General features: G+C 41.2%; 1 protein-coding gene across 1 annotated transcript; it reads right to left on the bottom strand.

The window, feature by feature from the left end:
- Positions 1–1,611: 1,611 nt before the first annotated feature.
- On the bottom strand, positions 1,612–9,469 carry LOC121436036 (leucine-rich repeat-containing protein 37A-like). The gene is made up of 5 exons (XM_041635610.1): positions 9,444–9,469; positions 6,539–6,657; positions 4,219–4,575; positions 2,666–3,777; positions 1,612–1,864 (listed from the first exon to the last, which is right to left on the bottom strand). The coding sequence occupies exons 1-5, from the start codon at positions 9,467–9,469 to the stop codon at positions 1,679–1,681; spliced, it is 1,800 nt and encodes a 599-aa protein (XP_041491544.1). The 3' UTR covers positions 1,612–1,678.
- Between the last annotated feature and the right edge of the window lie 2,978 nt (positions 9,470–12,447).

The following is a 12,447-nucleotide window of genomic DNA, read 5'->3' as shown; positions in this document are numbered from 1 at the left end:
AGGGTGGAAAGTCACAAAACAAAGACGTCAGCACACCAGCTGGACTTGGTGGCACATGCCTGTGATTCTGAGGCAGGAAGATCAGGAGCTGAAGGTCAGCCTCAGGTACATAGTGGATTCCAGGTCATTCTGGCTATAGAAACCCTGTCTCAAGCTCCTTTTCTCCTGGGGCGGCGGGAAAATGTACAAATGAGAAAACAGTGCTAGACAAGAGCTAGGACGTGGTACAGAAGGAACCTGCGTCCCCTGAGGTGGTAACACCCTGAGAACAAGAACATCCATAACTCACACAGGAGGAGACACAGGCCGGCAGATGAGTGGCCTCGGCTACAGACACTTTCCTTTCCACTGGGTTGTTTTACCACGAAATATATTAATGCTTTGGGTGGTTTGCAATGGTTTCCTAGTACTCTCACACTCCCAGTACTTCCTGTTTGTCTCTGAGGGGGCGAAACTGACCAGTGAAGGGTCCAGGTGCAGGCTTAGGGATCAGGGGAATGAATGGGAGATTTACTCTTGGTTTGGCCACTGGGCCTAGGTGCTCTTCACCCTAGGAGAGGCTGATAAGCTCTTCCCAAGGAGTCTGAGATTAGATCAGACAAAGAATGGAGAACTCTGTGCTGTGCTCAGCAGGCACAAGCCTTCTATCCCGAAGGATGTGGAAGACAGCGTCCAGACTCAGCAAAGGCCTTTGCCTATGGAGTGGAAACAGACAGCTCTTCCCCCCACACATTCATTTTTAAAACCACTGCTATTTTTTCTCTTTCGCATGGTTTCTTTAAGGTAAGAAGGAGTAAGCTTTCATTACTTGGCCACAAAACAGTCAGGCAATTGTTCTCTTACCATTTACTCCATTTTCCACAGTTGACTAAACTATTAAATTACTCAAAAGTCTTAAGTGTCTAGGAATATAGCTCATGCTTAGCATGCACAGGCCATATAAATCCCCAGACCCCAACAGTCCCCGCACTGTTTGTCCATTGCTTTTCTCTGTCTGTTACTATTTAATCTGTTTTTTTTTAAGATAGCATTTCATATATCCCTGGCCTGAATTCACTACATTGCTGAGAACGACTGTGAACTATGGATCATCCTGCTTCTGTTTCCTAAGAGCAAGGACTACAGAAGTACACAAACATCTTTCTCTGATGCTATTTTAATAAGTACTGATTTCTATCACCCTCATAGTAGAATTGATGGAATGCGTCATTTCTCTTCTTTGAATACCACTGTTATCTACTGTAGGCAAAATACTGGGCATGCTTACTCTACTCACAGAGTATCATCTAAATTGGCAGAAAAAATAGTGAAAATGTGAATAAATTCCAGCACAGTGGTGAACAGTATACACCACTAAAGAGCAATATAGGACTTTACAGAGATTTCCCTGGAGGTCACAACCACATTAGGTGTGGAGGTGCTGCCTGTACAGGGGCCAGAGGACATCCTCCCGGAGGTCATGAACTGACCCCATGCTGATTTCTGCCATCTAGCCTCAAAATTCCACCATCCTCACGGACAGAGAACTCTCCACTGCTCCCACAGCCTCTCACGGCAACACCACCAGTCTGACACCAAATCAGAACGTTACATAATGACCTGACATTGAGGAGCCCGACTTCACAGAGTACCTGTGGACACTCGGGGGCATTATTTGTAGACAGAGAGGGTCAGTGGCTCAGGTTTTCAGTTCGCGGCCTCTAAACCTATGACACAGACCGGGCACATGCTGGACACAGGAATGTATTGTTGTCCTTACCTCAACGAGACAGAAAATGATAATCAACACTGTCACTACTACAGTTACAGATATTGCCAAGATGACTTTGTTGTTGTAGCTGTATCCCGGAACTTCTTTTGTGCGCTGGAATATATGAAATAAATGAATGGACATTTGTGTGGCTATTAAATAATAATAAAATTAAAAGAATGACAGAAAGTGAAGGCTAATTGCTTAAAATTCCTTCTTGGGCTTGTGAATGGTAACATATATATAACCTAGCAATCGGGAAGTTAAGATAGGAGGACTGCCATAAGTTCAAGGACAACCTAGAACACCAGGTAAGTTCTAGGATATCCTGGATTATACAAAAAGACTTTGACTCAATAAAACTAAGAGCTGGGCTTGGTGAGGCTCTTAATCCCAGCACTCTGGAGACAGAAGCAAGTGAATCTCTGAAAGTTCAAGGCCAGCCTGGTCTACACAGCAATTTCTAGGCTAGATATAACTACATAGTGAGACCCTTTCTCAAACAAAACAAAACAGAATGCCCCAATAGCACAATAAACAAAAGCAAGACTATGGGCTACAGTATATAGTTTAGTGATCAAGTCCTTGTATATTATGTATACAAGGTCCTGAATTTAATCCCCAACACTATAAAACAAAATGACAATATGAAAAAAATAATAAAAGTTTTCTACATTAGTAGCTTGCAGATTTTAAAAGAACATACCAAATTAAATGTGCTACCTATCTAACACAATTTTTATGTTTTGAGTTTTAGGTTGCCTTCTGTCAATAAATTTAGAACCATAGTGAGAACCACTGTCTTGGCTGGGCTAGTGTTATGTGGACAATACAAGATCTGGAATAGAAGCCTCCAGTCTTTCTGCTTAAATGACTGAGAGGGTACAGGGGACTCAGTTCCAACATTGTCCTCACCTGACTTGGTTCCAGACCCTTCTGTCCACCTTGGGTTTCTGGGCTCTCATTGATGTAGTTCTCAGTTTTCCACTGGTCCGTATCCCAGTCGGCCCTGGACAACTTGAATTCTTGTTGCTCACTGAGAAGCTTCATCAGGAGGCCGGTTCTGGAGATGAGCTTGGCACAGGACAGTTGCACACTGGGATCAGAGCAATCCATCTTCAAAGTCCTGATAACGTGAGAAATAAGCCTTCTCACGTTGTTGTTGGGGATGAGGGGCCGCAGCTGCTGGTTTAGCTGAGATTCAAAGCGTTTACCTGGTGACATCAGCAACGAGTAAGCAAATTCATGGGAGTCAGGCCCCAAGATGAAGTCTAACTGTGGCTTGCTGGCTTGCTGAAGAGTTGTAATTGAACCAGATGCAGGCACATTAGACTCTACAATAGGATTCTCAGAGGGTATAATTTCTGATGCAGCTTCTTCAGGCACAGTGATGTCTGTTGGAATTAAATCGGAGGTAAGCACATGAGACTCTACAATAGGATTCTCAGAGGGTATAATTTCTGATGCAGTTTCTTCAGGCACAGTGATATCTGTTGGAATCAAATCGTATGTAGGCCCAAAAGACTCTACAGCAGTCATTTCAGGGAATATATTTTCTGATATAGGTTCTTCAGACATAGGGGTGGTTGGTTCAAAGATGTGTTCTTCAATATTATCAATATCAGATGCAGCCAGAGGTTTTTTGGAAGGAGGTCCTAAGGCAGCATCTAATTCTGAAAAAGGCTTTTCTGCATAACTCAGGTCTCCTAAAGATGAAAAGACCCCTCCTGCAGGGGAATTTACCAGGCTCCTCACTGCAGAGGATGCTGGACTCTTTGCAATCAACCGGAAATGATACTTTTTCTTCCTAAGGTTTCTATGTGTCTTTTCAGACAGTAAACTAGGGTTAGACCCCTTCGTTCTTTTCACATTTAAATTTGCACTTTCTAAAACTAAAATGGTGTAAGACAAGTCTTTTCGTCTGTCTATGAACTCAGGCAGCGATTTTGTAGTGAGAGTCTTGTCCACCAGCGACTGTTCTGGGGAAGAAGACACTGCCTCCCCATGCTCCTTTGGGAGCAAGGGCTCTGGGTGGAAGGAATTTCTCACTAATTTTCTGATCTTCTGAACAATACTGAGTTGCTGCTACTCCACTGTGGGTGGGCTCCCGAGCTGTCCGTCTTTGGCAATACTCTCCACAGGCGTCTGGACACTCTGCTTATCCCACAGGCTCTTGTCACTCACTCCCTTAAAGTGCCTTTTCTGTATGCTTCCTGTCCTCTTGAGCACTCTGTTCAGGCTGTGGAGTCTTTTCTCTGCCTTCTCAATCTCTGCAAGACTGTTTTCCTCTGCCTGGGCAGGTGTCCAACTCTTTCCAAATATTTGTCACTTAAATTTTTTACCTGAATTATTAGACTTCTCCTTATGTAGTATAGTTTTCTCTTCCTTTTTAACCTCATCAATTTCTTCATCTAATAACTTTTCCAGAAAATAAAGTTTATTCAATTTATTTTTGTTAGTGAAGTTACCAGATTCAGATTCATTTGTAGGAAAAAGACTTTGTGTATCATTCTGCAAAGATCCCAAGGAACTCTCTGAATCTTGGTCATGAGAAAACAGCAGTTTAATGTATGGTAACATTGTTGATACTACATCTTCCAGATTTCCCTCAGAGAAATATGGCAGTATGTAATTCAGGGCACTCATAACATCATTTTCATCATTAAAGTTGATATCCTCTTCCATGGAGCTGGAGTACTTGGCATTTTCTTGGTCTGAATAGCCTGTCTCTGGTTCAATAATGAGTTCAGTGCTGTTATTCTCCTTCCGGGTCTGCAACACCTTCATGAATGCCCCTTCTGGGTTCCCTATAGATGCTTCCTCAACTGTCAGAGATGGAGAGATTGTTTTTAGTCAGAGAATACTTTTACCCCTTTCTCAGCTCATAGTCACACACTGTAGTCAAATAAATTATGGGCCAGCAAATACTGGTATGCCGTGTGTGTGTGTGTGTGTGCGTGTGTGTGTGTGTGTGTGTGTGAAAACACACTAAACTAAATTCTGTGAAATGGGAGCAACCGAAAGAAAGAGTGTCATTGGCAAAGTAGGAACCTCCTGGGAACATTCCACAGTGTGCACACAGGAAGTCTATTCAAGACAGCCAGTGGACCAGTAGAGAGAGACCCAGAGCCAGAAGACAAAGCCAGCTTTTCTTCTCTGCATGGCTGACTGAACCTCCTCAGGCTTCTACATCTACACCATCTGCCTCAGATTCGAGAGGCCCACTAGGTTTCCTCTCTCCATCGTTTCAATGTGCCCTCTGTTGATACAACCTCAGCTAACTATGGTGATGGACAACCTTTGAGGGGAGTGAGGCCAGAAATGCTAAAGCAGGCACCTCTCATTCACATCTGGATGTGTGTCCTTCTCCACCTACCCGCCCAATTTCTTCCCATAGGCTCTGTTGGCATGTATTCCAGCTCCTGAAACAGGAGCATCCTCTCTGTGCATCTTTCTGGTTCTTGCCTGAGTGAAGGGGGTTATGAGGTGTAGGTGAAGACATGTTTAATGTACTGGGTTTTATTCTTATGTAAAATCAATTTATAGAATAGCAATTTCTAGATAAACATTACTCGAACTCATAAAATGCACAAGGTCAGAGCTACTCTTGTCTGAAGCCTGTTCTCACTTCATTTCTCATTCTTCCAGGTCCACATGGGAACAATACAAGGCTTCTGGTAGTAGGAAGGTCAAGTGAGTCACTGTGTAGCTGTGTTTCTTTCCCAGGAGAATTGAGAGGATTTGAGGTGGTAGTGAGGGCCTGAAGGAGTGGTGAAAAGAAAAATGTGTGCCTATGGACTGCTCAGAATTAGGAAGTGATAACTCAAGCAAGAGGCAACAGCAGTTGACACTTCTGATGTGTAAAATAAGAGAAATGCTTATTTGCCATTTCTGTGGAAAAAAGAGAATGTAATTGGTTTCTTAAATAAAAATAAATGACATTTATATAGACAGTCAAATGCCACTTCTATTTCTCTTCTCCAGATCAAGGCTAAAGACTTGCATTTAAACTATTTAGGCAAGAAAACGGTCATATTTTGGATGAAGTTATTGCTAATAAACCTAATACATAGAAAATATTTTAGTGCTAAGCACAAGCTATACTATCAAGCTGTATCGCTGTCCCCTTTTAAAATATTTTTTTTTTAAAAAAAAGTGAGCTAGGTTTTCACTAAATTGCCTAGACTGGCCTTGAACTTGGATCATCTTGCTTCAGCCTCCTGAGTAGCTGGGATTATTGCCATGTGCCGAGATATTCAGTTTAGAAAAACACTTAAAATTACATGAAAGATTTGGCGGTAGAAAAGCCTGAGGTTCAAAACAGTAGGGAGGTGGTCGGTGTGGGCATGGAAGAGCTCCCGGCTCCAGCAGCACAGTGAGGCAGCACTCACTGCTCTCAGATTCCAAATAAAAAGGCATCACTTACAAAATTAAGAAAAGAAACCAAACAAAATCTGTCTAGAGATATCAAAAGTAGGAGATCACTTGAGACCTAATGTACAAAAAGCCAGCTTACAGACTGAAGTGTACTATATGCAAAAGTAATTATTGGAAGCAGGATACCAGGCAGACAGCATAGTGAAGAGTTTGTGGTCATCTATGTTATCTCTCTCCCATTTTACCCCTTTCTTTTGCTCTTTCTGCATATGGAACAGTTCTATTATCTAATCATGCAATAATAGCTGAGAATCCAACTTTCAGCAAAAGAGAAGGTGTGGATGAGCCTTTTTCATAACTAGTTAAAAAGTAAGACATAAAATTAAAACATTCATCAGGTAAGAGACTCACGACAATGTGTTGTGTTTGTCAGACATCCAGTATGGCAATGCAGTTTGACTGTCTTGCAGACAACCTCAATATCAGTTTTATATTTGCAGAGGCAGCAGGCCATATGTCTAGGTAAGATTCTGTAAATAGAAAAACAGAGAATTGGTTTACTGGAAAAGCCTTACTGAGGTACAGAAGAGGCAGGCCAAGGCTACCACAGGGTCGCAGAGGACAGAGTTCTTGAGGCATGTTCAGTTGGGTGGGGACTCAATGGCAAATTGCTGCTCTCTGATACTGAAAGTAATCATGGAGGAGGACAGAGGTGTTCAACAGAAGAGCAAGTGTTGTGTGTGTGTGTGTGTGTGTGTGTGTGTGCCTTTAACAAAAGTGACAGGAACCGAACCAGGTGACACGCCTAAAACAGGAGACAAAAACAGAACTAGGAGATGTTGATAGTAGAAGCAACTCCCCTCAACTCAAGTCTCACTCTGGGTTGGTCATGCACAGGGCCTGAGCAAGCATCCAACCTAGGGATGCTTTTCTCTATTCCTACTATTAGATTAGAATAGATTATGTGAGGCCTAAAATAGCCCACTTTAACCCATACTTTATGGTTAAATGGCAACATGGATCACATTGACCAAATCTGGATTATTTTTGTGTTCCAATGAATAAGGGCCATGGTGCAGTTCTTTGGCATGGTGTTTGTGTAGCGGTGCAAGGCCCTGGATTTGATCTATGTGTGCATGTGTGTGTGTGTTTGTGTGTGTGTGTGTGCATATACATACACACACATTGATAGACACAAAGAGAAAGCAAGAAAAAAGGAGGAATAATAAATTATAATGAAATACAATAAATACAATATAATGTAAAGACAATCTGAATTCCTAATGATACTCAAAAAGAAAAGCAGGGTAGGCCTTCGAGAAAACACTAGTTAACTGATGTTGAAAAGATTTTGTAACTACCAAGTAATAATTAATTGCAACAAGGTTATCAAAAACAGCCATGTAAAAGAAGTTTGAGAATAGGATCTTTAAGGTCTCAACAATTCCATAGGTTCATCCTTTCTCCTTCTCACCTCTTCTCCTTTCTCCTCCTGTGTTTGTTTTTTGAGACAAGGTCTCTTTATGTAGCATTGACTGTCCTGAAACTTGTTATATAAACCTTTTGGGCCTCAAACTCATGGAGATCCATGAGCTTCTACCTCCTAAGTGCCACCATCAGCCACTGGATATTCTCAAATTACAGTATATAAAAATAATAATTTGAAGATCTTCAACATTTTACTTTACATGTGATCAAACTCAGCATGAAAGGTCACTTAAAGTCCCATTCAAGAAAGCAGTACAGATATTTAACCTGATTACTGATGAGGAAACAGACAAATCCAGCCTGGAATGTCAATTCATGGCTCATGAAAAAGTAGTGAAATGTCTTTGATAAAAACCAAAAACATGACAGTTAACGCCTGCCATATATTGATCTTGAATCAAAACAAAAAGATGTAAAGAGTAATATCGACTTCTGGCCAAAATAGAGTGAATGGATTTAACCTCCCTCACTCAAAACCAAGAAAACAAATATTCAAAACCAAATCAAACCAAACCAGGGTGCTATTTTGTTTCTGTTTTTTTTGGGGGGGGTCAGGGGGAACAAGCAAAGACAGCTTTATTTAATGTGGCTACACTTGTGACAACAAACACCAAAAGAGCCTTGTGATCACAAGTCCATCTTCAAGGGCTGACATAGCTTTGGATCTAGGTGGGGGAGGGGCAGGGCTATGCATAATTCTAGCAATCCTGATCAACGAGTGGTCTGATTGATCACTGTTTCAATTCTGATACTTCAGGGTAGTCCTTAAGAAGTTATTACCATTGTCATGGCCTGAAGAGAAAGATCTAGTCCTCATTCAATGATTTCTGTGTGTGTCCCTACTACAGTGAAGAACCGTTCCACTTGGAAGTAGTCTTGAAGTAGTACGTGTGAACTGTCTTGAGGACTACTGTCCAGTAGGATGACTGCTAACCTTGCACGAGTCAAGGGTCAGAAGACTCACACTCTGTGTCCCCTCAAGTCTACAGTGACAAAATGCAGTGATCATGGACTAAAATCTCTGAAACTGGGAATTCAAGAAAGTTTTTCCATTTAGTTGTCTTTCTTGGGTATTTTGCCACAGCGGTGAAAAGATGACTATAGGGGCTGGAGAGATGGCTCAGTGGTTAGGAGCACTGCCTGCTCTTCCAAAAGTCCCGAGTTCAGTTCCCAGCAACCACATGGTGGCTCATAGCCATCTGTAAAGAGATCTGGTGCCCTCTTCTGGCCTGAGGCACACATGTAGACAGAATACTGAGAATACTGTATACATAATAAATAAATGAATCTAAAAAAAAAAAAGCTGACTATATACTAACTTACTGCCCTGGAAGACATTCTGTGTTGCCAGGAAGGAACACAAAGTAACAAACGGTAGACAATTTGATGACAGAAATGGAGTTGAGAAATCAAGAAAATCAAAGTGACTATAGTTGATGGGACAGAGTATCATAAGGTAAGAGGCACACTAAGAAAAAGAGAACCATGAAGCCAGATAGCTCATGTATTCAGCAAAGTGCTAAATACTGTGTGTGAAGAAACTACTGACAGATGGGGGGGGGGAACCTGCCAATTGAGTATAAAGAATAATAATTTAGTTCGTAGGTGGTTAGGAATCTTGTCTGTTCACACATGCAAATAACAGATGGCCACAGGGCACTCACACATGCCAGGCAGGAGAACTAATGGCCGATGGCCACAAGGCACTTAGAACATATATTAGGAGTTATAAATCAGAAGTTGTAAAGGCTACTTTATATTACCCTCTCACAAACCTTCACTGATAGATTCAAAATGGTGAAATCCTTTTGAGTAACAATAGCCATACCTGGGAACACATAGGAATATCAACATCTACGATATACCCAAAATGAAATTTACTACAATGTTTGGAGTAAGAAACTTGCCATGCAAAAAAAGCAAGAAAAGTGCACATCTGTAACCCCAGCATTCTGGAGTCAAGGGCAGTGATCGCTGTGAATTTGAAGCCAGCCTGGTCTTTACAGCAAGTTTGAAGACAGCCAGGGCTACATGGTCTCACTGATATTTTGATCAGACTCTGACAATCCTGGTACTAACAATAAAGTTTACCTTGAATCAGAGGGTGGAGCTAGCTACTACTAGCTGACCAGAATTACCCATAGAAGTTTTGAAGGACCCAGGACATATAGAGAGAGACCCATGAATTATTAGCAGGGGCTTAATAAGAAAAGAGGGGCTTAGAAAGATTCACAGGCCCTTTTTGGATGGAGGAAGGAAAGAGAGAGGAGTCCAATGGTTGTTTCCCCCACTGTTTCTCTGATCAATCCAGTTTTTACCCTGATACCTGATCCCGAGACAGTTGCTGGCTGTCATTCAGTCAGTTCTGTGCCCTCACTTCCTGCCAAGCAGGTTTCTCCTGCACATCCCCCTCCCCCGTGTCCATTTTTCAGGTGGCTCACTCCCTCTCCCTGAAGCTTGTGGGCCTTCCCTGGACCAGCCTGCTTGCCTTGACACCTGCCTGCACCTGCTAGTCTTCTACTGCTGCTGCCACTGCTGCACACCCTCAGCCCCTGGGGATATGCAAGAAGCTGCAAGTGCTCTCGACCCAGATCGTGCAGTGCAGCGGCATCCCGCTGCCACTCCAGTGGGCACACGGTACTAGCCTGGCTACCTAGGTACCCCGAGGCACTCCCCACAGTCAAACACTGCTGCTGTAGAAAAACTGAGAAGTCAGCAGATCTGGTGAGACACCCAGGAATTCTTTAGGAGGAAATGAAATTTTATTCAAAAGTCTTTAAAGAAAATTTCAAAATAAAGTCTTTCTTACGTTAAGAATGGGGAACAGTATTATGATACAGAGAGTTAGGACACTGTATGGTTTGAAAATGAAAAAAATTAAATGAAGGCATAATCAGCTTAGCTGGGATTGACATGTTAATTGTAATTATCACTTTGGTAATTCATGCTATATACTTTAAAAAGTAGTTTGATATTGGTTCCAAGTATAAAAAAAATTGACTGATAAAATACAATCCTTAGAAAGATCTACGAATGAAACTAAGACAAATATTCACACACAGACAGAGGAATTTAGAACAGAACCTACCACATTGAATTATGAAACTGAAGAGGAACAGCCCAAGGCTATTAGAAAACCAATATCCAGTTATCATACAAGAACAAGTACCAGATGACAGGCAGCCCCAAGGCTATCAGAAGTTAAATGGATCCTGTAGAAATGTTAGATTTGAAAAGATTTAAAGAAGCAGTTGTTTCATATGGTATGCATTCACACTCTGTGAAACAAATGTTAAATTCATAGAGAACTCAGAACAGAAATACCCCCACAAGACTGAAAAGCTTTAGCTACAGCAATCTTAGAAGGTAGTTCTCAGTTACAATGAAAAATAAGGGGGAGAAAGGAAGCTAGGATCACAGAACAATGAAGTAGGGCCAGAGGTATGGAAATTTCCCAAGACCAGCTTCTCAATGAAGGTGAGCATGCTGATTTGCAAAGACAGTTTAGATTTGATGATCACATCTTGGCCATATGTTGTACAGCAACTTTGGATGCTTGGGACAGGGATGAAGAATCAGGAAAGAGGACTGATTCATTACTAAAATTATACAAGGTTCCAAAAACCCTTCACTGATTTTTTTAAAACAAAGATTGACTTTAGCTGTGCATAAAATGTTATCGGACTAAGAAGCTAGACAAATATAAGTTGAATCTTTGGCTTTTAAAAATGATAATTCAGAATGAAAAAGGATGATTAGGCCTTTAAAGGCAAGATCAGACCCTACAGATGAATGGATCTGAAATATAGTTGATATTGGATCTCACACTTATGATGATACTTGGATAGAAGAAGTGATTTCTAAAAATTTTAAGAAAGTTCAAAAGGTCAGATGTTTTAATGTGGTAAATAAGATCATCTGAAAAGGCAAGGCATTCCTAGAAACAATGCTTTTTCAAGAGATGATTCAAACAGAAGACCTGACCTTCTGAAATATGCAGAAGGTACAGCAAAGGCCAACATTGGACCAATGAATGCAGATCAACAAGTGACAGACAAGATAATCCTTTGCCATTGGGAAACACCTTAGGGGCCTCTTACAGGCGCCAATCTCAAATTTATTTCAAACATTCCCTGTCAGTATTGGTGAAACTCATCCACAGAGCAATTAAAAAACTTAATGCTTCTTTAAATGTTCAAAGAACAAAGCTAAAAATACAAGTGAATGACATTGTAATTATAGACATAGGTTTGGATGTAACAATAATTTCTCCAACATCTTGGCATCCAGAATGGCTTCTTCAGAAGGTAAATATTCAGTTTCCAGGTGTTGGAACTTTACCTCTGGTAAAAGAATTTAAAAAAAAGAACAAGGTGGGTCAAATGTATAGGGCCAGTAGGATAGGTAGGGAAATTAAAGGCATATGTGACCAATAGCAATGAATTTATGGGGGTATGACTTGTTACAACAATGGTAAACCCAGATTAGCATTCCTCAATCTCAGAAACAAACCATAAAATAAAGAATGCCTCTGAGAGAAATATAAAAAAAGATATTATCAAGAAGAGTCACTGACTGTTCAGATTGTGCATAAGCAAGACACAACAGCTGCTGGTCTTTCAAAGTTACCAACTTCCCTACATTTAAAATGATTAACTGAAAATCCCATCTGGGTGGAACCTTTAACATAAGAAAAATTACAGACATTAGAACAGCTGGTACAGGAGCAGCCAAATGATCAACATACTGAAGAAGCAATCAGTCCTTGGCAGGTCGCAGAATTATACAGTGAGAGTTCAGAGGTCAACCCACCAGATGCACATCTGATGGAG

The sequence above is a fragment of the Microtus oregoni genome, unplaced genomic scaffold (genome assembly GCF_018167655.1).
Source record: "Microtus oregoni isolate MIOR12 unplaced genomic scaffold, Mior012 000048F_ref0000485, whole genome shotgun sequence".
NCBI classification, from domain to species: domain Eukaryota; kingdom Metazoa; phylum Chordata; class Mammalia; order Rodentia; family Cricetidae; genus Microtus; species Microtus oregoni.
Note: the sequence above shows the minus strand (reverse complement) of the source record. Positions and strands in the feature narration are given on the sequence as shown.

Bases quoted from the DNA above. Each gene is read 5' to 3' on its own strand.
- LOC121436036 (XM_041635610.1), bottom strand. From the start codon at position 9,469: ATGTTGATATTCCTATGTGTTCCCAG. The intron at 6,658-9,443 runs GTATGGCTATTG...TTCTATTTACAG, and splicing joins ATATTCCTATGTGTTCCCAG to AATCTTACCTAGACATATGG. The intron at 4,576-6,538 runs GTGAGTCTCTTA...CATCTCTGACAG, and splicing joins GACAAACACAACACATTGTC to TTGAGGAAGCATCTATAGGG.